The following is a 26896-nucleotide window of genomic DNA, read 5'->3' as shown; positions in this document are numbered from 1 at the left end:
ATTATTATTATTATTATTATTATTATCCTGAATGTGATGGTCCAGTAATTCCATATTCAAAGACTTATATTATGACAATGACACCACAGTGGAGAGGTTGTGACAGAAACAGACATGGAGTAGACAGACCTGTTCGAAATTTTTGTAATTTGTATGGGCTGAGCCACTGTGCAAACAGATAACTGTGTTAAAGTTTAGCATGTACCAGACTTTCCAATAACCTCCTTCTACAACATCAACAAGAGCAAATGACTGACGTTTTTGACTGGCTGAATAGAACGTGATTCCTGTTATTCTTGATCATGATTTAAATCCTACAATAATCTAAATATGAAACAGTGTGCAGCTTTTAAACGTTGAGCTGTTCCCTTTTGCAGAGAGTGTACCACTTGCATAATCGCAGGCATCACAGCATTATCACAGCACCCCGTTAAGTACAAAGATGATAACCTCAGTGTGCAGGTGGTAAGAACATAAGAAAGGTTACAAACAAGAGGAGGCCATTCAGCAACCTGGCTTGTTAACATAGCTAGTTAACTAGTTCCATACAGTCTCACCACTCTAAATAAAAACGTGCTTCCTATTGTCAGTTTTTAATGCCCTTATATTCGTATATTCTCTTAAGCCCTAGAATTTACTGTAAACAGAGCAGCACTATCTATAACATGATGACTAATATTGTACACCATATTCTCGTTGAGATTTTACTGGTTAAAACTAGCTATAAACTGCTATGGTTCGTATATGGATGCTGAATAACTGTTATGCTTTAAAGATATATCTTCATTAGATTCTTGAACTAATACAGCCATAAGCATGGCAGCTGAACTACCTTCTCTATAGTCCAGTTTACCTTAGTAATGTACCACTGAAGTCACAATATAGCACAATGCATGATGTATGTCAAAAGGTCATTCATTAAAAAAGGTAGCAGTTTACATCTATATTTTCCTTGATAATAACATCACACGTAATGCTATCCTGTGTATGCAAGCCAAACTCATCTGCATATTGCTAACTGGGCGATATGCAATATGGGGTGTAACTTCACCTGGGCTCTTGAACTGTAATTACTTAGCAGTGCACAGTTGACAATCTTCCACAGGCCCTGATGTAAGGGGTTACAGACAGGGTAAAGACTTCCTCTTGGGCCTCAGGGGTGTGAAGTTCCCCACGGCCCACCCTGCGCGTGCCCTGAGGGGAAAGCAAGGCTCACCAAGGCTTGGCGAAGGCTGCTGAGGCAGCAGGTAGCAGGTCAGCACCTTCTCCCCTGTCTTCTCATCGTCCTCCGTCTGGAACTTCAGCATGGGCTGGGACTGGTTCTCTGCCAGCCACATGGCCTTCAGGTTGAGGTTGGTCAGGGCAAAGGGCAGGTTCTGCAGCCTGGGCGAAATTGACATTTGGTAGGAAGACAGAGGTGGAGAAAAAGTAAAAAAGAAGCGCATGCAAGGAGTGGAAGAGCGAGAGTAGCAGAGGGAGCTACAGGAGAGCAGTGGAAAACACAGAAAGGGCAGCAAAGAGTACGACGGTGAGCGAGATAGAGGGTTTGTGGCACCTGTTCCCGGCCACGTCCAGCACATGCAGCTCTGTGGCACTGGCAAGCTCAGCAGGCAGCTTGGCAACACGGTTGTCCCGTAGAGACAGGACATTGAGGCCTGTACAGCCACCCAGCTCCACTGGCAGGCAGGAGAGCCGGTTCCTGTCCACATTGAGGTTTGTCAGCTTCTTCAGCTTCCCTAGAGAGCGAGGCAGTGTCTGAGGACGGAGAGGGAGAGAGAGTACTGTATCTTATACCTCTATACTGTATCATATCCTGCAATGCAGTTCTGTTTTGCTCCAGTGCTGTAGCAAAACACAACTAGCACAGACTGCCAATAAAACTCACTTGATTGCATTCAGTAGGAGGTGAGAGAGGTGGAGGTCAATCGAAATAGGAATAGATGGTACCAGAAAAGATCAGAGAGAAAGGGAGGGATGGCCTGAAGAGGCTAGGAAAAGAAGGAAGAGAGAAAGGGAAAGCCCCCCAAAGATCATTTCTGCCTGGAATGAGTGTACACTTACAAACCCGAATTATCTTGGATATAGTATAGACAGCACAGGCCTGGTTCTGGGATTGAATTCAAGGTAACCAGTTGGGCATCAAGTATGAAACATCAGATTTTTTAGATCTCTTAATCAGTACACTAGAAAGAAATGTGCAAAATAAAAAGAGAAAAAAACAAAGATTTCATTTTCTTAATGGAATAAAAGTTCCATTATTATGAATAATAATATACAAGCTATATTAGTGAGACTATTTATGGTGGGTTAGGCTACAAAAAAGAGCCTACTGTGACTCCAGGACTGAAAAAGATAAGAAAGTCATTGGAGTCTGTTTGGTCCTTAGGTGACTGACAGGCAGACAGACAAAGGAAAGCAAATGAAATGTGGCATTTACTTTGAATATCTATAAACCTCCCCATAATCTCTAAATAATCAAACTTCACTAATCGACAGCTAATCTCGCGTATCAAAGAGGCAAAAAGCTAAACACACACAGTTTGAATTTAGTATGAGAACCCCTGTTTCTTTTATCCTTCTGTGTTGAATTCCAGGTATTCAGGTATTCCAGGTATTTATTTTTTAAACAAAAAATCATATTTGTTTGGATGCAATACTTTACATATTTCTTTGCAACTTCACAGTAAGGATGTTGGGTTTTCTTATATTTTGTCAAATCTTGGCTTTTATGATGATAGTTTTCTGTAATAATGGCAAATTAGCAGTATGTGATTTTCTTAGATAAGATGATTGTGTAAGTGAATTAGAATTTGAAATACACTGTTAAAAGAGAGATTATCTTGTTTTTAATGATGTGTAGTTTGGTGTTGTGTGTTTTGATTTTGATTCTCAAAGTTAGTAAAAATGACAGTAATAGAAATGTAGTTTCTATTGCGATCCATGTTATTATTGCGGTCAGTCCGGAGTTTTATTAATATGTACGTTTTTTTTTAAATCACTACTGGTAATATTTTAATGGTTGGAGTTAAAGAATCTTGCATGTGCAGTGCTCTGTAAAATGTTTTAAAAAATTCTCTTTATCACGGCACAAATTTAGCTGTTGTAACTACGCTGAAAGCCCATATAGACAGGAGTGTCTGGAGCTTCCATGAAGAGGTTAAGAAGGAAGAAGGGAAACAATTGAAGCAGGTCGGTGCTCAGGCAGGTCAGGAAAATCACTGGTTTCACAAACTTCTTCCGATGTCTGCAGTAAACTCAGGATTCAAAGCCACACAGCAGGACACAAAGTGGCAGATTACACCATTGTACTGAGCTGCCTGGGCTGTTCTTCATGCAGGTGGTGGTGGAGTGGAGAAGCACTGTGAAGGTCACCCAGGACCCAGGAATATGATATGGGCACAGGCAGATGTACCTGCAGGAGGTTCTCCGTCAGCATCAGCTCTGAGAGGTTCTCACACTCCCCTATGGAATCCGTCAGGCTGGTGAGCCGGTTCTGGTCCACCTTCAGTATGGACAGCTGCTTCAGGCACCCTGCCAACATGAACAACACAGGGCAATGAGACAGAACTGCCAGTTGTCTTCAGTGATCAAACTGCTGCTCTCTGGCCAATTACAGAGGTCAACAAAATTCTTTAGTTACTAGAAGGCTTTCCAAGACACTACACAGAGTATTCTGGCAGTTAATGCACACATTCATAGCTATTAGTACCTTTATATATTGTGATATAAGAAGGTGAATGAAAATACAACCCACATTAAATATTGTTAATTTAAAATATATGTAATTTATTAAAAGTACTAATAAACTATGTCTGCTTTTTTCATCATGTCATAGATAATTTGTATATTGTAACACATTGCCCAGTAAGCTGTCCTTCTTAGATTTTCAAAGACCAAAAAATAAGAAGAGTCACAACTGAGGAAGCCATTCGAGCCCATCTAGCCATTGATCTGAAGATTTCACCGAGCTGCGTCCTGATGGATTATCTGCTTATCAGATTCCAACACTGTCCAGTTACCCAGCAAGCATAAATGGGTGGGGCTGGAAATCACAGAAAAAAGTCAGCAATGTTATTTTATAATTCCAGCAGAACTAATAAACAGGGACTTCACCTGTCACAATTGGCTATAGGAACAATAAGACACCAGAAGAGGGCAGCACACATAACAGCTGGAGGACACTGAATAAAAAGCCTGGCTCTTTAGCAAGAGCCAAGCAGCCAGGTCCTCTCCCTTTCTGCTGCCTGAGTCTGAGCAAACTGGGATATTACTGACGCACAGGAAAGCGCCTTAGTCAGAGCCTGTGGGTTGCAGAATGATGCCAGGACACCTCTACATGTCAGAGGTGGTTTCTGGTGTACTGCACTGTGAGCTGATCACAGAGATGAAGGGGAGCTTTCAGGCACATTCCAGGACAACAGCGGCTCTCCTAATGGGGTCTTCACTGGGAGTAGTCTTTGTACAGTTAAAAGAGGACAAAACAACTCCATGTTCTTCTGAAACTCTTCTTAAGTCATCAACATCAGCAGTTCTTGCTTAGGATGGATAACTACCATGTTAGATAGGAACAGCTGCTCAGAGGGGGTGAGGTGAATGACTGAGACTCTTGTGAACTTCTCCACTGTATTTCCTGAACTGCTTGATTAAATACTCCTCTCATTTGTAAATCTTCTTCAGTTCTCTCACCGATGCTGTCCGGCAGTGTCTCCAGGAGGTTCTGCGACAGTAACAGGTCAGTGAGGGCCAACAGACCGCTCAGCTCTGAGGGCAGCTGCTCCAATCTGTTTTCCGACACATCCAGACACACCAGCCTGCGGAGGTTACCCAGCTCCTAGACAGAGCAATAACAGGAGGGAACACGAGGAAGAGACAAAGTGCAGATGTTTAAGAAGCCATTTCAGAGACAGTCCAATTTACCTACTGTAGGACAGCCACAGCAGACAGAAACAGACTTCAAGAAAACACAAACACAAAAAAATAAAAAGGCAGAGATGTGAATTTTGGACATTCAGAAATGAAAACTTTACCCACAACACTGGAGTGGAAAACAGGAGTAAAGATGAACTCAGGACAGACAGATATCATCGGTAAAGCCAACACAAAACTATGCCAGGGTAAGGTTTAAAAAAATGTTTCTGTCCTGAAATAAACTTAGTCTCACTGACGACAAAATGAACACAAGCCCTTCTACACAAAAGGCAGGTGCTCCCACCTTCCCAAGAATTGCTGGCTAGGTTCTTCACTACCTCTAACCTGACCTTGTGTGAGTGTGTACGTGCCCTGTGATGTCTGTCCTATCCTGATATGTGTCCTGAGTGCAGGCCTGCTTTATTATAGTCTGCCATGACCCAGTCAAGAAATAAGATGCCTTCTGAGGTGATAGAAATGGCTGTCCCTCTGGCGTCCCACTTCAAGAGAGGGGCTGGGGTGTAGTCACAAGCTCCGTAGTCCAACAGAGGCCAGGATGAGCTCTGGCCCACTGAGCCGCTGTCTCTCTGGTCTGGGCTTCACCTTCTTCTGCTCCTGCCTGTCTTGCTCCTGGAGCCCAACTGCCTCTTCTGGTTTTAATCAGAGCTGACCCCTGGACTACTTACACCGACCCTTAAAATAACACTCTCCACAGTTTTTAAAACCTGAAAACAATTTTCCTAATTAGGCCTTTTTATTTGTTAGCTCAATTAACCAATTGAGAGCTCAACTGGAATGAAAACCAGAAGAAACAGCAGGCTTCCAGGAAGTGGAATGAAAACCACTGCCACTTGGTGAGACGAGCTACCACAGGAGGCAAACCACCGATCAAGAGCAGCCCAGGCCAGACAGGGATGAGCTCTGCCCCTCCGGAGCCGAGCACAGCCCTGTGCCTCCCATTCCTGTGTAACAGAGGTAAACCGCAGGCACTAAAGAACTGTGCTTCTCTCGTGAACGTGCAGTCACTGAGGCTTTAGTTACCGGTGGCAGCGAGGACAGGTGATTGCGGTCCAGCCACAGCTCCCGCAGGTTGGGTAGAGCACCCAGGGTGTCCGGCTAGGAAAGAGAAAGGGAACAAGTGGTGATGGGTGTTCCTCACAGCGCTGGAGGAGTCTGTGCCTCTCTTTGTTATTTTAAATGTGTGTTGCATATGCGAAACATCAATCGTGCTTTAACACAGGTATTACATTTTCTCATTCTCTACAAACAGTAGAGTGTAAAAGTTTATTCACTACCCTGTACAAATGATCTTATGCGGTTAAGAGGAACAATTGTTTTTTGTTCTAGGCCCTAAAGCAGATGATTTCATGTTGTAGGTCCTGTAACAATGGCAACGAGGAGCTGAATGTCTCTTCTTACTTGTAACCTTATTTTTAACCCTCAGTGTGTGTGGATGAAGATGCCATTGAGTATGGGGCATAAGCTGGTCAGAGCAGGATGAGATTCTTACCAAGACTTCCAGTTCATTGCTGCCCAGGTCCAGCTGTTCCAGCTTCACTAGGAATGACAGGGATCTGGAAAGACACAGGACAGGCTTGCATTTAACACACTGTATACACAATGAGGATTTCACATTCAAACTGCCTTGCAGACCAAAACCATGAACTCAGACATACGTGAGAACAAGCCAGTGTTCCCCCAAAAGCACACGTCTGCAGTTTTGATATGGCAAGCTGGCCTTCTGAGTGGCTCAAGCTGTGTAGCTGCTCTCCTGAGCTCAGGCTGAGCTCTACAACTGCAGGTTCGAGCCTGGCTCGTGTCACTGCTGAGAGCAGTCCAGTGTTGGGCAGGCAGCTCTCTTTGGTGGCTTTCAAATCTTGGGGACACAGCACCCCTGGGTGTAGTGCTGTCAGTGAGGGACCTGCCTCTCCTCCAGTAGGTGCTGCTCCCCTGGTATGACAAGGATGCCCGTGACATGTTAGGAGACTTAAAAACACAACTATTTCAACTCGGGATGGTATGACAAAAATATCTGGTGGTTCTAATTCTCTTCAAACAAAAAAAAGAAAAGATATGTGGGAACTGTGGAGAGTATTCAGCCCCAGACAACGGCACCCTGTCAACATCTGCTGTGAGAGCCACTCTACCTCAGCTTTTCTTCTCTTCACAGCTCAACACTCAAGTGCTCCACAGTTCAAACATGTTTCACGATAATGCACAATATCAGGCACTGTCTCAGCCCTTACACTGCACACAAACCAATATAAAATATAATATAAAACCAATATAAAATTCCCATCTATATTAAAAACACAACAGTTTGCACCATGAGCACAAACAGTCCCAATCGCTCCAATCACAGAAAATTCAACACCCTGGTTCTAAGACAGCTCTCCACCTGCTACAATATTCACAGAAGGAAAAAACTTCTCTCACTTATTCTCTCACTGCACATCTGTCAGTGCCAGCTTACTGGTGGGTGGTAACTCTTAACCAGCTTAACAAACTCATTACTTACACTAATTATTCTATGAAGAAAACAATGAGAAAATTGATTCTGTCAGGCTAGGCTTCTAACTACCATTATCTAAGATTTCACAAATTATATTTCAAGAATGAGAAATGAAACTTGATCCAGCGGGAGGTGCCAGGTGAATGAGAATGAAAACTGACAGTCATTAAGACTTTTTCATTCCTTATTCCACTAGAAGTTGTAAAGCTCCCAAACAAAGAGCACCTAAAGAAACATGTCAAAGCTTTCTGCTACAAGGGAAGCTGGGAAACTTCATATCTTTCGTGCACTGGTGAGGGGTAGTTCAGTGTTCCCCCAAAAGCACATGTCTGCAGTTTTGATATGGCAAGCTAGCCTTCTGAGTGGCTCAAGCTGTGTATGATGGCATGCGTATGGCCATTACCACACAGTTAAATTTCCACAAGAAAAATTAGCACAAGCACATTCCTCACTGGAGCTGAAAGCTTTAAAACTAGTTCATCTGGGTAACAAACATGTCAGCTTTTCTGTTTTTGTTGCTATTCACAGGCTGCTGGGGAAAGAGCTCTGCTTCATTTCCTAGTGCAGATCCTACTCACGTGGGCAGGGATTTGAGCAGGTTCTCTCGCAGTTCCAGTGTGACCAGGTTGGCTAAGCTGCGCAGAAAAGGAAAAGAAAAAACATCATTTTCAGATCCAGGGCCTCCATTCCCACATAAGCCTCCTGAAAGGAGGAGTCCTGCACGAGGCACACCATTAAAACTCCTTCAGTAACGTCATGAGGTCGATGCTGCTGTTGATCTGCAGTTTCGGAGCAGGGCTGAAGAAAGGGCTGTCAGTCAGCTGGAAGGGGGCTATCTGTGCTGCAGTCTTGTGACGAAAGCTCCAGCGTGTGGCAGAGCCCCAAGCACCTGGGCCATATGAGTGTTATCCAAGCACTTGGCTGAGCTCTGTCCTTGCCAGACCTATAGCCACAGATATTGTGGCAAGATGGCAAAGGGAGTACGATAAAGGGGCTCTGTCTACATGTCTGTACATATGTGAGTCAATGATTTAATACTGAACCTTGCCAGTACCTTGCGACTGTGTGGTGCAATCTATATTTAAGAACACAAGAAGGGTTACAAATGAGCCAAACTGTGGTATGCCAGATGATCCTGGAAATGTGTTGTGTGCACTGAAAAGAATTAAAAATTGAATAATCAAAAATTACGCAACTTTTTCATCTGTATTTTACTTAATCGGTTTCAGAAAGCTTGAGACAGGTTTTCATATTTTCTATTTTAATACAATTAGTTTATGTGTCAAATACGCAGCCTACATACTACGTCGATGCACCAATCCTTGAGTGTTCATACTCCTCTCGAGCTTTCAGAGACACACCTTAGTGCCACATTCACCTACAGAACAAGTGATCGAAACTGAATACCTTGCAAAAATCAAGTATTATGTCATGGCTGAAAGGAATAGACGCCAAGAGTACTGACGCCAGCTCTGATAGGTTTATACATCAGTCACTAGGGTTGCCATATTTGAACATCAAAAAAAGAGGAGACCCTGATGAACTTTCCTAATGCCTTATCTGGGAAGGGAGTCGGGATGGAGAGGCTTTTCAAAATATCCCACATTTTATGTTCATTGGTAAAGTAACTATGATTATTTTTAACTGTGAAATGCATAAATCCCCTCTGCTGCAATAACAGTATCCTCTGTTTTGCTGACAGATTTTACAAAAAAGTGTTAATTTGGTTGAGGAACTCTCTCCTTGAATTGCCTTTTTGTGTTTGTCTGAGTCAACATGAGCTTGCAAGTCAAGTACACCTTTATATGCCACAGAGACAAAAGTATCAGGTTTACACACCAAACATTCAGCTTCCCAGTCTACTCTGCAACTTCGAAAACACAGATAATTTATGTTTTAATTCTGCTGTGAATTTACACTTTTACTTTGGCATTGTGTTTGAGGTTAGGAAAAAGAGAAACAAAATAGGGAGCCTTTCAATGGAATGCTTCTGCACTGCACAGACGGAGTAAAGACACTAATACTGACGCCCGATTTCCCTCTCTCATGACATAATCATACACGTACAGGATGAAAACCGAACGACAACGTAGGTCGCAAAGCAACCTAGAGAAGTAAAGAAATTCTCTCTCTTTCTATCTTTATAACTTTTGTTAATTATTCTTCATGGTGAAAATAATGGGGACGAAATCTCTGACATTTCTGGATATTTGAAAATTCCCCCCAGATGGAGATATAAGGATAAAAAAAGTGGACATGGCTGGGAAAATCCGGATGTATGGTAACCCTATCGGCCACCAACACTAGCTCTGCTGCTGAACCAGACACAGACAGCACCGCTAGTGTTAGCAAGTGTCGGAAAACAACTACAAGGCAATATGATCCAAATTAACTAAGTGCTATTTTTATTGCATGTGTGTGTGAGTGTGTGCGCGCGCTCATGTTGGTCATTGAGATTTTCTGTGGTTCCTATGAGAAGATGACTTGCAGGTGGTACTTGGATGCTTTGGTTTGATCAGGGGCGGTACTTGGTCCAAAACGTTTGAGAACCACTGACTGCTCTAACGATCTCATCCATCCATTTCCTGGAAGATACCAGAGTATTGACTTGACATCTTGGTTAGAAAGTTTGTACCATACTCCCACAACCCTTTATGTAAAGTTGTGCATGTTCTTTATTCTTTCAATGCATGCCTACTTGTGTTGCCTGGTTCAGGTTTCACAGTGTGAAGTAGTCCAGTGTGTTGAATTTGTTGATGTCTTTGAGGATTTTTCCATTTTTGTGTCAGGTTCTCTAATAGTCTTGTCTGTTCAAGACAAAAAGGTTCAATTCTTTTAGCCTGCGAGTCTTGGACATTCCTTTGAGCCCAGGAATGTATCTGGTTTCTCTTCTCTGGACCGATTCCAGATTGCTTGCACTCCTGTGCATTGGTGCTGGGGCCACAGTGCGTAGTATACTCACTTGCCAATATCATTGGGCAGAGCTTGCAAAGACACGTCATTGAGAGCCAGGTGTGCCAGACTGCGCAACTGGGTGAAACCGTCAGGGAGCCTGGCAGAGAGACCAAGAGACACGTGTAACGAGAGAGAAGACTCCTCTCACAAAACAGCTTTCTTCCCCTGTTCCTGACTTCAAGCACAGTCTCATACCCCTGTCTGCCTGAGGATTCACTGTACTGTCTGGCACTGACAAGATGGAGCTTGTGCACATAAACTGAGATTTCCTGCTAGGGTTCTACTGGAAAGGGAAGGTAAAGAGAAGGTGCGCTTCCAGAGTTGTTTATATATGGAATTCACTACCATTGAATCTTCTAAAACAAATTTAGTACTTTCCAAACCAAAATTGAAGATCTATTCATTCACTTAAGGTTTTAAGATATACTTTAAGCTCTTCTCTAATTCTCTTAACCAGAGGGGAGGAATGAATATAGGAACCATGTTAAGGACCTTACAAGCTCTCTTTCCGGTAATAAGCATACAAACAACAATGGCCTATAACTTGAAAATTCAGGATAAACATTTTTCATCACAGAGACGTTTTTTTTCTAAATCTTAAGTTGACTAATGAGCTTACAAAGCTTCCTGAGTATTATCTCAGCAAACAGGGCTGGGAAACCTGCTCTGTGGTTGACGATATAAACTTGTTAGTCTACAGTACTACATTGTGGAGAAGAGGAACCAACATTCTTATGAAATTCAGTTTCCTGAAAAAACCCTTTCTATATAAAAAAGTATTTTTAAAAATACAGCACATCAACCATTTAATAACACACAAGACTTTATTTTTCAAGTCTGCTGACCCTGTGTATAATTTAATAAAGAAAAGAATGTATAAATCCTGACATGACTTATTTCAAGCACAAAACGTTTGTCCTGGAGAAAAGCAATATCGACAGATTGAGTAAGCCTGTTTTTAAGCCTGTTTGCTGTCTTTTGATCTCCCCCCCCATCACACGTGGTTCTGTCCATCTATCTTCCTCCCTACAGCAAAGGGACAACTGGTTTAAACCACTGGCTTACCTTGACAGGGGGTTTCCACTGAAGTCTGCAATTTCTAGTGCTTTGCAGAACTTAATGCTCTCGGGGATCTCAGGAATGTCTTCAGGGGAGAGTGAGAAGCAAGCAGCACGGTCAACAGTTCCACCAGAGACACAGAAAGCGGGAGAGGAAAGAGGTTTGTCATTTTAACAACATGCACATTTCAGCTTTAACTAGTTCCAGATGCCATGTGCAGCACTGAGCCTTCTCATTAGGTCCTTGCTGCTTCCATTTCAAGCAAAAACCTTCAAGGCTGAAGCAGTGCGCCTCAGAGTGGGGAAAGAGAGAGCTGTACTGCCGGACAGGGTGTCCCAAACTCTTTTGGCTGGGAACAGGTCCTTCTGTAATCTAACTTGTATAAAAACTGACTGAAACACTGCGATTACAATTAAGAACAGAAGAAAGGTTATGAACAAGAAGAGGCCCATGCTTCCAGTTTGGCAGTCAGTAGCTTTAACCCAGGACCTCATCCACTTGTTTCTTGAAGGAAACCAGAGTACTGGCTTCAACCAAATGTCTAAAAGCAGTGCAGGAGATGAAAAGAGCCCCAGTAAACACAGTCAAGGTATTTGTACTAAACAGAAAAAGATTACCAAATGTGAAAACACTTTATGGGATGATACGTTGCTCTTGGGAGACTGCCAACCCCCACTTTGGGAAGATGTGAGTGAACCAGTTCAGTGCTGTTTATGGTGATGTCTGACAGTGGGTCTGTGATTGCAAGACTGCCTTGGTACTGAGGATTGCAAGGCTGTGCCCAACAGGGAGGGCAAAAATCTTATTCCACTGATCTCTGACTCAGGCAGCAAAACATTGCAAAGCCTACGAGTGAAAATGAAACACTGAACAGGAACTTTTATAAGGTTGTGTAGGGTGCACGATCACAGATATCACCTCACCAAACCTTTGCTTGCAGCCCGACAAAATAACTGTACCACACACATGTATTGTACAACAGTAAGATATACACTTTAGATGGCATCCTTGACACATCCTTGACACAGATTATACAGAATTAGAAGCCAGAGCATGAAAGTGAGCAGTCATCACACAGGAATACAGACAAAGGAACACGACAGGTGTCGCACACAGACTTGGCAAATGTGTTGCTGCAACCACACAAGCTTTCAGTTTTACATACTGTACATGCCGAAAGGAACAGTAATTTGACTGGAGCCTTTCAGTCTTAAATCTATACCTACACAATCCCCCACAGACAAGGAATGTCATACCAAATCAATTCCCTGCTATTACTAAATGCAGTTGTCACAAATCCTTGCATTTTTTTTAGTGTAAATACAGAATTGTGGCTGAAATAGCTAATTCTTATCCAACTCATCTTTGTTTTTCATTTATGTATTTGGGAGCTGCAAAAATGGTTTAATCAGGACTTATCTATTCTGTCCTAAACCACAAAGGAAACACCAGGGCTACAGTATCAGCTTGGGGGTCTTACACAGCTGCTTCCAGCCCATAGGGAAACCCAGCCCACTGCAGGAACCTGCTAAGACTTCTGTAACTAACTCTACCTCGGAAGAACGCCTTCATCTAACTTTAAGGATTCCCTTTCTAAATCATGAAGCCTTCCCAAGTCTGCCCTAGAGAACCCCCTTATTCCCTGTTCACTGATGTCCACCTCAGAGACCTCCCAGAGCACTGAGGTCAGGTAAGATAGGTCTAGCTGTTACTCCCCAAACTGTACTGCACTCAGGGCTGTGAGCTGCCATCACTAGGCCACAAGCACTGACCAACACTGTGGCCTGAAGCGGTACTACGATGCCAGTAAGCAGCAGTGCTGACTCAGTGCCCTCACCATTGCGGGAGATGTCCAGCTCTACCAGCTGCATGAAGTTGGCTACCTCAGGCGGCAGCCTCTGGATCTCATTGTCGCTTAGGCCAAGCTTCCGCAGGTTCAAAAGCCGAAAGAAAGGCTGGAGAGAGAGATGGAGAGAGACTGTGAGAACTTTTAAACACGAGACATTTAAAAAAAACATTTTGCATTAAATACTTAACATAGTAGCAAAAAAAAACAGGACAGGCTCTATCAGAGGGTCTGAACTGGGTAAGTATGGACTGAACAATACTGACTGAACAATAGCTCTGCCAGTCTAATTTTGGAAATACACCCCATGGATCCAATCACTGCCCTGTTACCCCAAAAACAACTGCTTCAGTCACAGCAACACAGTATCTCAGCTCACACTGATTGCAGCATGTCATGTCACATCGGAGCAGTGCAACTAAATGTTTCACTCTGTAAGAGTTACCTTTTGGTATATCATTAACATGTGTTTCTAAAATAAGTCCAAGAAACTCTGAATTTGACAAGTATGTTTAAAATGAGCAATCACATTGCAAACTGTATTGCATATCAGTATGGGTTTAGTGAATAGTATCTTTGGAAATGAAGCCTGTCTATGCATACCACCAATGGCTAAAATGTCTGTATAGCCTACTCAAAGTAAAACATATTCTTAAGGGGAACAAATGGGTCCATCCGTTTCATTACTCTGAAGAGAGCAATGATCTGCGTCTCAAACAAACATCTGTAGACTTGGCACAGTTCTTTTCCTATTCTCCGCAGCCTCAGAATGAGAATCTCCTTATCTAGTTTTTGGAAAGTCTCTCCACACAGATGAAAGTATTCTGTAATGTGTTACTCCCACATACTCAAACACCTTTAATTATTGTATACAACAACTTTTTATTAAGGCACCCGGAGAACACGGGGACATACAACAGTTTCTTCAAAGTCCACGAAGAGCGCCACATTTTTTTAAACTTCTGTGTTTTTCTCAAGCTTCCCCAATGAGAGGGGACAGAACCCACGTGACCCTCACAACAAAAAGTACATAACTCATAACACACAGGACACCAAACGTCAGATTTCCCTGGTTGCTACACATGCACATAGTGGACATGAAACTGGACATGGGTGATCAGCTCTTGACTCAGCTGGGAGATTATAAGCAAGCAGGCACATTTCATCACCAAAGTATCACTCCGCACTGTAAAGAGCTTCTATTCTTAGGAGATTCTCCAAGATCCGTGTATAGTGGCCAGTGCACTCTAAACTGACATCTTTAAAGTGCTCTAATAAAATGAGGTACTAGCTAATACAAGATGCAGATCAACACGGAACTGGGAAAAAAACAGGTAAGCTTATTAGTGTAGTGCAGCAATACAATCCATTAGTTTGGCCTGGGTGAACAGCACATAACTTTCCAAAAACTGAAGCAGAAGTATTCTAGAATTTTAAGAACTCATGTGCATATGCTGTAAGCAGACACACATTTCTATTCACAAGCACAATGGTGCCTTCTCACAACTGCACCAGCCTGGTGAAGGGCACGCCAAGACGTCCGTTATTGATATTGCTTAATTGCTCAAAGATTAAAGCATATAAATTGAATGAAGCTTCATTTCTTAAGAAAAAGACTAGAACTAGAAAAACCCCAAATACTAGTTTATTGAATACTGTGTCAAGGACTCTGTGCATGATTCTGACTCCACTCTGCCTTTCTCTGCAGTCTCTTCAGCGGCAAGAGTCTTAGGGAAGCACACCTGTGCACATTCAGCCCAGGTCTTACCTACAGTGCAGAGAGGAAAGCAGCACTGTTGCACAGGAAACAGCACTTCACTTTTCACTACAGTTTCAGTTTTTATCAACACTTGACATAATGACAATTATTCCAAGACAACGACAGATTCTCCCAGGTTACTGCTCTTGCTGACTAGTCACCCTGTGCAACGCCAGTGTCCTAGGGATCAGCAACTTGTTCTTACACAGACCTTTTTTTCAATTTATCAATGACGTGGGAGAGGATATAAATTTGGAAGAGAAATTATAATAATAAACTTTATTTTAAATAGTGCCTTTAAAAGTAGCAACTCAAAATAGCTTTAGAGTTGGAAAAACAGGAAAAACTGTTATAAGGATAGCAAATGATAAATTACGTACATATAAGAAACTCCATCTGTTAGAAGTGCAACCGAAGTTAGGAAACGGAGCAGACAGACACTAAGTAAAAGTCTTTCTGAACAGAAAGATTTTGAGTCAATATTAAAATGCACTGAGGGTGGGTGACTTATTTTTATTTTGGGGGATAAAATTCCCGAGCTCTTGGCCATAGCAAAAGAAGGCCCTGTCACCCATAGAGTATAAATGAGCTTGAGGGAAACCTAGAAACACGACAGCGAGAAACATGAGAAAGCAGGGCTTGGCAGTGCAGTCCCAACAGATCTCTCCACAAGCCAACATAGTCTGGTCTGTCAATAGCCACTGTAAGCTGGTACAAAGCAGCTTGCATTAATTCCTTTCATGTTTCTTTTCTTTGCCCTTTCGCTCTTCCAAGGCTAGACCAGTATATACTGATGAGAGGCAGTGTAATGCAATCAGGCTGCTGAACAGCTGACTATGATCTTTGACAAAGGGAGCCATTCTAATGAAGAAGGCATTTTTTATGACTGTTTTTCTCGCTCTGCCTGCAAGTCGAAGAGTGAAAGGGAGGTCCTGCCATCATGTTTTCGACTGGTTCTGGATGGCAGCCAACTGACCCCCCCACCATGGCCCCACCTGCCCCGCCCCTTGGCTACAGCTACTCTGAGCTGGCATTACAATGGCATTACAAAGGCGCTCCGGCAGAAAGACAGCAGCAGTGGGATTTAATCCTTTGTCCAGCTCAGTTTGTTGCAAGCAGACAAATCCGCTCCCCCCACTCCTCTCCTCTGTCCTTTCTCCGAGAGCAACACGCCAGTTTTCAAATAATTGGACAAACGCTGCTCTCAGCTTGGAATGCTGGGGGGGCACACAAATTCCCATTGCTTAACATTCCAGGTCGAGAAACATAACACATATCGGCACACTGTAATCAGTTTTCATTTTTTTTCCAAATTCCATTTGATAGAGGATGCTGACATTCTTAGAGTTGTTTTTTAATGGCTTTTTATCAATAGTTTTTAAGTGTTTTTTTAAGCAGTATTTATTTATTGTCTTTTTTGCAGTGCTGTTAACCTGGTTTATTTTGGCACTACCTACTGCTCACACCAGCTCAAGCTACTCAAACCCCAAACCCCAGTTCCGACAGGTCTGCTGCAAGCCCCTGCCCCATCCTCATCCCCTGGTGGACTGTTGGTTCAGATCTCGGCTTACTTCACCACCTGTACCCTACATTTTGCGGTTCAACCACCCCCATCCATTCCCAACCTCTGTGTCGCAGTACCCAACACCAGCGACACCAGCTCTCTGCCACCACTCTGGTAGCCAATGCCATAAATCCAGGCTGCGCTGTCTGGGCATGGGAGATTTGAGCATGGCTGCTACCTAGGAATCCTGTACTTCTGAGACTGGATGTTGCCGAATTTGAAACACCTGTGTTAAACCGTCTCAACTATTGTATTTTCAATTTGGAATATGCTGCTGTCTGTAAGTTAGGCGTATAGGTATCATGGCATTCATTTACACTGTTTGCGCCGTCTTCCCAGTACTCCATTCCATAGTAACTCTGTAAATACTGTTAGAATAGCATTATGTGAATATGTTTTTGCTTCACCTAGCAACACAATTTGCCCTCTCATGCCCCATCATGACAAAAGTCACACACTAGACCTTGTGGTTTGGCCTGCATGTCCTTGAACTGAGCATTTCGTATCATCTAGTCATTTGTTTTGAGCTGGAGGTTGAAGGATTTACTTACATGTCTAAGTATAAGATTACATTTCACAACAACAGGTCGATTCATTCAGATTTGTTTTCCCAATAGATTAAGTTCTCCTGAATGTGGCCCACAGCTAAATAGTCTTCAAGACTCCATTATGCTTTACAGATCCACTCTAGGTGGCAATTTAGTTTGTTGAGCTCTGGAGAAAAACTAGCCTTCTCCTTTCCATCTCAATCCCCTTGATACAAGAACCAACTTTACTTCAGGAAATTTCAAAAAGGAGTCAGAATGAACGCAGATGAAGGAATATGGGCCTGTCTGTTCACTTATCTGCCTTCACACAATCCCAACAAAGCCTGTAATAACTGCACTGAAAACTTACAAAAGAAGGAAAAAGCAAACCTAGACCCCCTTTTCTACAATTTAGAATTTCTTCAATTCCTTTAAGAACACAACTCCTGAAGGAGGGTCAGACAACCTTGTGATTTCATTTCCAAGCACTATTAATGTACTTTCAAGAAAATGCAACTGGTCCAGTGATAAAGGCTACAGAGATATGGCTTCCCACTGTCAATCTGTGACCCACGACCCCCCAATCACCTGCATGCCATTTGTGCACTATGGCCTCCTGTCAGTTCCCAAAACCTTGGAAGACCATGTATGACAAGTGAAGCTGCACTCTAGACAACTGATAAGTGTGCCATGCCAAAACACTAAGTCCAACATACAAAATACTATGTTGCAGCCCATATTAGCTATTGCAAATCTTTGTACGTTCATACTCCAACTTGTGTTTTCTGTATTAAAATATGTATTCAAGCATTTTTAATGTTTTTGCTATGTTGTATTGGAAAGTGCAGAGAAACGATGAGCTTTGAAAACTGCTATATAAAATATTCTACGCCACACCAAATCTTTTTCTAAAACAAAAGAAGCAAAAAATAAAAGGAAAATTGGCAAAATTATTATCAGGGAATCAGTTATTGATTTTCACTAGTGACTTCTCTAAGCATGTTTATGGGGTACACCTGGAAGAAATTAATTTCCGCTGAAAGGACCTTAAACGCAAGTATTGGAGCCAATATCATTTGTTGCACTCTTATTGTGCAAAGTCTACATAGGGCTGGAAACCTTCAAGTGCATTTGCATGTGCCCGGCAATATCTGGAGCTTTTCCAGTTTCACAGGAAAGCAATGAGATGTGTGCTGTGGGGTTTCTGGGAGCAGAGCTGCACAGAAGCACTCATTCACCCTCAGTCTGACTCTCAGGGGTATTCTAGACATTCGATGCCACAGCTCAGCAGCATAAAGAAAAGAACCAGAGTGTTCATAACGGTGTTTGCTTTCTAAACAAATCTATACTCGGGCCTCCTAGTTCTGGTTCTTTCATTTTAGCTGTATTCTTGGTGTGAAATCCAGCAGACACATATTACAGCTCCAGTGCAGAACTCAATCCAGTTTCTTAGCAATAGGTGTAAAAAACCTACTACAAAACACTGCCAGGTTAACTATTTATCTTGAGCATATGTGATTTACATATAACAAAGAAAGCATAAATAAAGAGAAAGCAATTCTACATATTGCAAATTGGCTGTCTGAGTGAACAGCGACTGTAACAATCTACTGTATCTGTGCTGTTTACTTCCATATTAGGCTCAGGACTTTGGGCCATGCCTACATTAAGCCTGAATGGCACGCAACAAAGATGGAAGAATACTGTCTGTAGACATGAAATTAAATAACAGGAGAGAGGCAGGTGCTGGGGTATTAGCTGCTGCTTTAAAGAGAAAATATTAGGCACATGGATTATCAGTGCAGCTAGTGGACTTGGCTCCTGTGCCAGCTGCCCTATGATTAACCTCATGATTTTGCAAGGGTCTATGTCCTCCTCCAAAACGCAGTGCCTCCTTAAACCTGGGGAGAAACAGATCAAAGCAATGAGCTCAACAATACTGTCACTTTGACTCAATGAGCTCTGTAACTCAACTGGACCCAGATGAGAACATATGACAATGTCATGCAATTCTTGTGACTGTATCCCACTCTCTCCTTTGCCCTTAAACAAGGATAACCTATTCTGGGAGAACAGAAATAGGCCAGCCCAACACGAAAAGAAGCACATTCTTTAGCACCATACATTTATACCAAGAGGGAGGGAGTAGGGGACAAAATTGCTGAAAATTGTAATTGCTGTCATTTAAAGTAGGTAGCTGTGTCAGCATGCGTAGACTGCAAAGGAACAAGTAAAGGTGTATTCCATGCTGAAAAGAGAAGAAAAGAAACAAAGTTTTGGCTGTGGAGCCTTCTTCGTGTATGGCACTCTGACACCCGAAGAAGGCTCCACAGCCAAAACTTTGTTTCTTTTCTTCTCTTTTCAGCATGGAATACACCTTTACTTGTTCCACTGCTGTCATTTGCAGATAGAAAGTCAATCTATAACACATCCGCAAAATGCTGAATCAAAATACGTATAGAGTTCTTCCAAGTACATATGTTAGCAGGACAAAACTGAAATTTACATTATTAGAAAATCGTAAGAATACAATACAACTGAGCTGTTATCAGTACCAATTCATCTCTGTGCAATTCTGAGTAAAGAATGATCAGAACAGTTAGGAGGAATGGGATAAGTCATTTACTTTAGCAGTGTAGCAGTGCAAAACAACTAACTTAGTAGAATAAGCAGACATAAATGGAGTGCTATCACCGATGCACCAGAGGCCTCGCTGTGTGTCTGGGTTCTACTCTAACTTTTTTGTCTTTAGGGAGAAATTTCCACATATTTCCTTCATAAAAAGAGAAAGTGTCCTCACATTCAAATGGCAAGACGCCAGCAGCAGTCAGAGGCAGAGAAATCTTCCCAAACCGAAACGGAGATGCTGTTTGAACCGTGTCTTGTGTCTACAATTGTGTGGAAGTTGCTACAGCTCTTCTGTCCTCTTAAGCAGGCAGTACACACATCTGAAATCACCTCCTACTTTCTCATCACCCTGTAGTGCCCAGGATTTTCACTTGCCTCCAGCTTGCACATAGCTAAAAGGCTTCCACTGAAACTGCTCCAAGTGTGAAAGAAGAGGTTTACCTGTGGAGCAGTGGCACTGTGCATGCAGTAAAGGAACAATAAGGGTTAATTCTGTATTTCTTCTGAATAGTGAAACATGAACCAGGAGACAAGTGGAAACTCAGTGTTGAAGCTGATACCAGCTGGCTTCTTTCAGGAAATGGTTGGTTAAGAGCCTTGGATCAATTAACTATTACATACCAAACAAGCTGGAGGGGCTGAAAGGTTTAGAACATGTCTCATGTTCTGTCTCATGAAAAGCAAAAAGAAAAGAGGCAAATGCTAATGCCAATAAAGCCATGTACAGAAGGGATTTTTACACAATGTCAATTTTTGAACAAAGTGTTCAACACAGTGTATATGAGTGCACAGTATATTCAGTATTGACATATGGCATATAATTTACATTTACATAATGAAAATTAGGCATGCTGCATGTTCAATTCAAAATTATAAATTTCCAATAAAACCACAAAGACTTCTAAATGAGGTGTTTTACAATGGCAGGAACAATCTTTGATACATGTGGTCTTCCAAACGTAACTTGAAATTGTGCTGTAAACTGAAAATGGAAGAACTAGCTCTTTGCCACTTTATTTCAGTTCTTCAGATACATGTAGCTACTGTCTCCATCGCTGCTGAAAGGGAAACCGTAGGAGAGCAGACCAAGAGGGGAGAAAGCTGTGCCTGCTGGCTTCCTCAGCAAACTCTTCCCAGGAGCAAAGATGGAGGTTTTATAGCACATGGAGTGTGTGGGGCAGAGCGGTGGCTCTGTGACTAAAGATCTGTGCCTGTGACTGGAAGGTTGCTGGTTCAAATCCCGCAGCCGGCAGAGGAATCCTACTCCGTTGGGCCCCTAAGCAAGGCCCTTAACACCAACTGCTCCAGGGGCGCTGTACAATAGCTGATCCTGCGCTCTGACCCCAAGCTTCTCTCCCTGTCTGTGTCTCATGGAGAGCAAGCTGGGGTATCCGAAAAGACGAATTCCTAATGCAAGAAATTGTATAGGGCTAATAAAGCAACATTATTATTATTATTGTAAAGAGGAGAATGAGAGCGGGAGATAGTGAGGATGAAAAAAAGTAATCTCTGTTAACGAGAGGTGCACATGCCTACCCCCCCAGTAAAACTGTCACCTCCGAACAAAGGAGCGACAGGGGTGGGGAGGAGTAAGGCTCATTAACAGGGGGAGGGGAATGGACTGTGTATAATGCACACCTCCCCCACAGAAGAAACGCATTTTAAGAGTAACCAGCTCACTGGCAAGCAGTAAAGAAAAGGCAATTCCCTAATCCCGCAGTTAGACGGCGCTACTGTCACAAGCAAACCTTTTATTACTTTGTGGAACCTTACGATACTGGGCCAATCTGGGGGGAAGGGCTGTTACCTCTGCTTTGTAGCAGACACTTGGATTAAATGTGTACCATCTGAGGCAAACTGTTCCTACCATCAAACCCACGGTGCTTTTCTGCCGTAAAATATCCGCCTTCAGTCATCTGGGGTAAACCCCAAGGGTAGAAACCATCTCAAGCTACTTTGCCAAACTGATCTTGAAATCTGAAAAAAACTCCATTCAATGAAAAGAGTGCATGCAACCAGTCCTGGCTTCAGACTGCAGTGAAACCTCATGTCGCTCACGGGATTCTGCATGTGTAGTACAAATGACTATGCAACGCTGGGCCACGGGACCTCAGGTCTTACAGAACTGGGAAGGTTCTAACTCAGTGTTCAAATGTTCCAACATGGTGCAGAGACCACCATGTCTGTGGGAATCGCTTGGGGGGATAGTGTTGATACTGACTACAATTAGCTACATTGTTGTCTCAATTAGATATCAGAGAGTAGAATGCTGAAATAGGCTGGGCTGTAAGACTAGACAAGACCCAGAGTGAGAGAGAGACAATAGTGGTGGAAAAGAGAAACTGATGAGGAGCTGAAATAAAGAATGAATTCAGATTGAGAAAATCACACTGAAACTATGAAGCTATTTGCAGTAGCAGATTGTCACAAGACAATGTCGTTGCTGACCCCAGAGCAGTCAAGGCAGCATCTCAAACCAGTAGTTTACAGAACCGGAGCCTAAGCTGGAGAAAGTGAAAGACAGAGGAAGGGATTGGCAGTACAGTGACCTGGGGGAGCGCACTGTGGGCAGACAGAGAGAGCTCTGTGTTCCAGTCAGGTGACTATTTTATCACATAGCTGCTCGGCAATCATGCCTCTTAGTCTGCAGACACAGGGCTGCCATGCCAGCAGGACATAAAACACAACACCACCTACAACTCAACCGGATGGAACGTCACTGAGGAAAGGGACTGTCTGTCCCAAAGACTCCAAAACCCAGCTTTCCACATCATGGAAATGTTTTCTTGACCATGTTTTTAACAGCTATTTTAAAAGCAAGGCAATCTCTGCCATTCCTTCAACACAAATTCTGTCACTATCTGTTGATGAATTTTGCTGGTATATCTCTTTCTTATTTCTCTATTTTATACACTGCTTTATAGAGAAATGGCTCTTGCAGTTCTGTAGGACACATGGAAAACATGACAATAGTCTGCCTTCTCTCAATATACCATTCTACACACCTCTTCTTTATTCAATCCCTTTCATTCCAGGAACAGGACTCCTACTGCACTGCAGTTACAGTCACTACAGCTTTTCAAAACAGGCACTTGTATATAAACATGCCTGCACCTTATTGTGGGCATATTTGTATAAAACAAATATAAAAAGGCATGAAAATTTGTTTCTACTTCACCATTATAATTTATACATGAGTTTACAGTTCCAAATTCCTCAAGCATAATGGTGTCATATTCCCATTCCTACTACTGACAGCAAAGGGACAGAGGTGAATGTGTTTCTTCCAAAATCTTTTTTTTTCGTATGCTCATGTTGACCTTTAGTGGTATACCAGGGGGAATAAGACTGATGCTTCTATCACCAGAACAAACCCTCTCTGTGATACTGTCATTCACCTTCTGATCAGAGAAAGATTGTAGGGAGCAGAATTCCAGATTGTGCTTGATGGGGTATGTCGTCACGCTTGAACCCGAATCAGGGAAGAGAAGGAGGGAGCATCGAAACATGCTGTAAAAGTGTAGCTGGATCAACGCCTCTCCTCAGCATAGCGCTGACGACTGCTGCACAGACAGGTCAGTGAGGACACACTCACATCCCTGGAGAACAGGAGAGGGGGATGGGGACCCTTTTCCACTCCTCTATGCTCTCTCTACCTCCGTTCTCCAAGTCAGGATACAGGGATATTATTCTGTGTCAACATGACAACTATCAGCAAGATATGTAATGGCTAAACAAAAGAAAGGAGAACAAACACATAATAAGGTAGCTTTCATCTTAAAATGCCATAGACCGAAAGTTAAGCCTAACTTCTATTTTGTATTGATTATGGGTTTTTTTTCCCAGAAAAAACAACTGAAAAGGGTAGCCATCTTGGTAAACCGTGAATTTGGCAGTCACAGCACTGCAGAAAACAAATTCAATCCATGGCAATGTATACCTTTGTACAGCCCACTGTACAAAGCCAGTTCATCTCCCTCTCAAGTGAAATCCCATCCATTGACCTGAACAGTCCCTGAATCCCCCCTCCACACTCCCGTCTCAGTGCAAGTTCACTGACTCAAGACTTGTTCTTCCACAGCTTCAAACAAGCCTGACCATTGAAACTGCTAACAAACCTCCTTTGACAGCCACCCCACTTTTCAGTGTCACCAGACTAAAGAAAACCTATTGGGGATGTCTAGCCTTAGCAGTCTCGGTCTGACAGAAGCAGAGGAAAAATAGGCCAGACACAATGCCATGGGCCTACAGTTCAGAAAATAAAAAGGCCTGAATTCAAGAGAAGTCACATTCAGCCTGCACAGGCACAGTGGTGCAGTGATCCCATTTAAAGCACTACAACGGGCACAGCTCCTCACAGAGCAACAAGGACTGAGAAGCAGCCACACTGGCCCAGGCAATTAGAGCCACGAGGGATAAAAGGAGCCTAGAGAAGCACAGAGGGAGAAAGAAAAAATTAAAACATTATTACTACAATCGCACGCCTCTCTTTGTTTATCCCTTAGTAAACAAGCTCTGCACCTTGCTGAGGGAGTCGACACAAAATGCAGAATACAGGTGCGTAGGCCACCCACAAAGTGCAACACTTCTTCCCTGCCTCCCCATTTCGCAAAGCTATGGACCGCTCTCCAGCCTCCCAGTCTCATGCTAAACTGAACGCCTCCCAGCACGAAGAAAGGACACATTGTCCTGCTCCAGCTCTCTCTGTTGTTGCCGCCCTCCCACACCAAAGCGAGACGGAGAGACTGACACATCGAGCACACTGCATCACCCCTCAACCCCCTTCAGGCCGGCCCACTGGCAACAAAGAAAAGAGCCCCTCGGTCCCCAGGCCCACAAAGCCCTGTCAATCAGGAAGCAAGACACAACCCCCCCAACAAAGCTGGGGGATCACCCAGCACAGAGAGAGGGACACAGAGGGAGAGGATGAGATGACCGGGAGCCTTTCACATCATTCAGGAGGCCTGAGGAGCAGAACAAAGGTTACCAGCGACTGGCGATTACGCCAGACACTGCTTCTGGCATTACTGCACTTTTCACTGGTTTCACCCACTTCCCTCGCCTTTCAAATCCTTATTAAAAAGCCTCTTAGTCTATATAGTTTGGGACGGAAGACAATGACTATCTCCCCAGAGGAGTAAAATCCCCCAGGCATGTGCTCTACACACCTCCAAGTACCATGTTATCTGTGCCTCAGGCCTGAAGCTACAGCACTGCCTGCTTATGCACACAACATTTACACAGGGACAGCCTAAAGAAACTGGTAAAAATACATTTCTTCCACTTGCATCCTTTTTTTATGTTCTTCTATTCACTTTACACTCATTTACATCTTAAAAACAATGAGGGAACACAATAAAACGGAAAACAATGTTGGGATATATCGGAGGATGTTATTCATTATTTTTAATTTTATATTCAAACAGACTGTTAAAAGCTTATTTAGAAATAGTTAGAAATCAAACTCAAGGAGAGGAACTGGGACTTTTGAGAAGCTGAGGGTGAGCTGAGGGACAAAAACCGTGAGGAATAAAGAGGGAGTGAATGGGAAAAGCTCCAGTCGGCTCAGCCGAGACACACTCAGGCAGACAGTTTCTCAGTGTCCGGCGGCTAATTAAAGCCCAGACCGAAGGGAAGTCTCACTGGCAGAGAACCAGCCTCCACAGCCAGCCAGAGAATCACAGATACAGATCCCCTCATCCTGCAGGAACCCAGTCTCGGAAACCATGGGCACTGCCCTAAGGACACTCAGCATCTGTAAGGAACTGGAGTAGGGGACAGGGCAGGACAGAGCTCTCTTTGGTAGCACATTGAGGAAACAAAGGCCATATAAGGCAACATAATTGATCAATAGTGATCAGCCAATACAGATTCAAGCCTCAATTCAGATGCCTGGTTTTGATCACATGACATGTAAAACATCTGGGCAGGCGCCTCCACTTTGAACAATTCTGAAAATGACTTGTTATAAAGCAAATTCACAGAGCCTAAGAACGTAGGACACTAGTTTCAAACTAATTTTGTGTAAAAAAAATATTTTCATCCAGGACTTAAAACAATCTAATGTTTCCATTTTCTCAAACAGTTCTATTTTGGACACAGGTAAAGGACTCCGATCTTTTCATTACTTGATCTTAAAAGAAGGATTTCTTCACTACACAATTAAGCAAAGAAACTGATAACCCCCACTTTTGAAAAAGATCAAGAGACAAGTTTAAAAGAAACCAGTTGAAGATATTCTTCTTCAAGGCAGTGTAGAGTGCTTTCACTCATTTCTGAAAGGGTCGAATCCATGAAACTCCATCAGGGACAACCGGGTATCCAGGTTAGCACCGTCCTTTAAGATTTGATCGTCTTTGACCGGTCCTAAATTCACACGCCCTGTTTCCCTCAGACACGGGTGACACTGCTAGCCCTCACCTTTTTTACCGAGCTCTAGATTCACAAGCAGAATCTTGTGAATAAAAAAAGTGTTGCAAACGGCACTAAATCCGTCAAACCTCTTCTGTTTATACACAACGACAGCCATCAGGGCTCCTCATCAATGAGTACTTGCCGTCGCCTGTGGAACTGCCCCTCCCCATCTACGAGAGCTTAATTTACTGGTGCCAGATTAAAACAAGTGAGTGCAGAGCGGAAGCTGTGGGCAGAAGTTGGAAACCAGTTGTTCCGCTTTGTCACAGAGAGTGTACAATGGCCACGGCCATGGCCACAAGCCGGGAGACGGGTGGGGGGGTGGGGGGGTGGAGTTCAGGGCAGGGCTGGGATATGAGCAGGTGGATGCTGGATCAGTCCAGAGAACAAACACGTCCAACTATTCTGGGAGGAGCATCCCCCACGCATGTGCACACACACATAGCTGCAACACTCCCCGAGAACCACAGGCTTGGCTGGTCTGCAGCCCAGAGTTATTCACTCCTCAGGAATCTTTCACCTCGTAGCTTCTTCTCGTGAAGTAATAAACGCCGGGGATGTCGAAATGTCAGAGTTGTCTTCGGGAAGAGTGCTTCGGCAACACAGACTACTTGGACGAAAAAAGACAGCAGGTCCTAACTGGCAGCCAGTGACAGCTTCTGAAATATCACCTTTAGTTTATTTAACTCTTTCTGAAGGAGATATAAATTGTTATATGAGCCAA

The 26896-nt window shown here is 43.2% G+C and overlaps 1 protein-coding gene across 8 annotated transcripts in view; it reads right to left on the bottom strand.

Moving 5' to 3' along the window:
- scrib (scribble planar cell polarity protein) overlaps window positions 1-26896 on the bottom strand; it is a 126331-nt gene that overhangs the window by 62947 nt on the left and 36488 nt on the right. For all 8 annotated transcript variants that reach the window (XM_088918324.1, XM_088918325.1, XM_088918326.1 and 5 more), the window contains exons 2-11: window positions 13272-13389; window positions 11441-11519; window positions 10383-10472; window positions 7999-8055; window positions 6419-6482; window positions 5950-6024; window positions 4687-4831; window positions 3413-3531; window positions 1556-1755; window positions 1217-1383 (exon numbers count right to left, since the gene is read on the bottom strand). In XM_088918324.1, the coding sequence (XP_088774450.1) occupies window positions 1217-1383; window positions 1556-1755; window positions 3413-3531; window positions 4687-4831; window positions 5950-6024; window positions 6419-6482; window positions 7999-8055; window positions 10383-10472; window positions 11441-11519; window positions 13272-13389 (1114 nt within the window). The remainder of the gene's footprint in view (window positions 1-1216; window positions 1384-1555; window positions 1756-3412; window positions 3532-4686; window positions 4832-5949; window positions 6025-6418; window positions 6483-7998; window positions 8056-10382; window positions 10473-11440; window positions 11520-13271; window positions 13390-26896) is intronic.

Source organism: Atractosteus spatula, chromosome 6 (assembly GCF_055471065.1).
Source record: "Atractosteus spatula isolate fAtrSpa1 chromosome 6, fAtrSpa1.hap1, whole genome shotgun sequence".
Classification (NCBI taxonomy): Eukaryota; Metazoa; Chordata; class Actinopteri; order Semionotiformes; family Lepisosteidae; genus Atractosteus; species Atractosteus spatula.
Note: the sequence above shows the minus strand (reverse complement) of the source record. Positions and strands in the feature narration are given on the sequence as shown.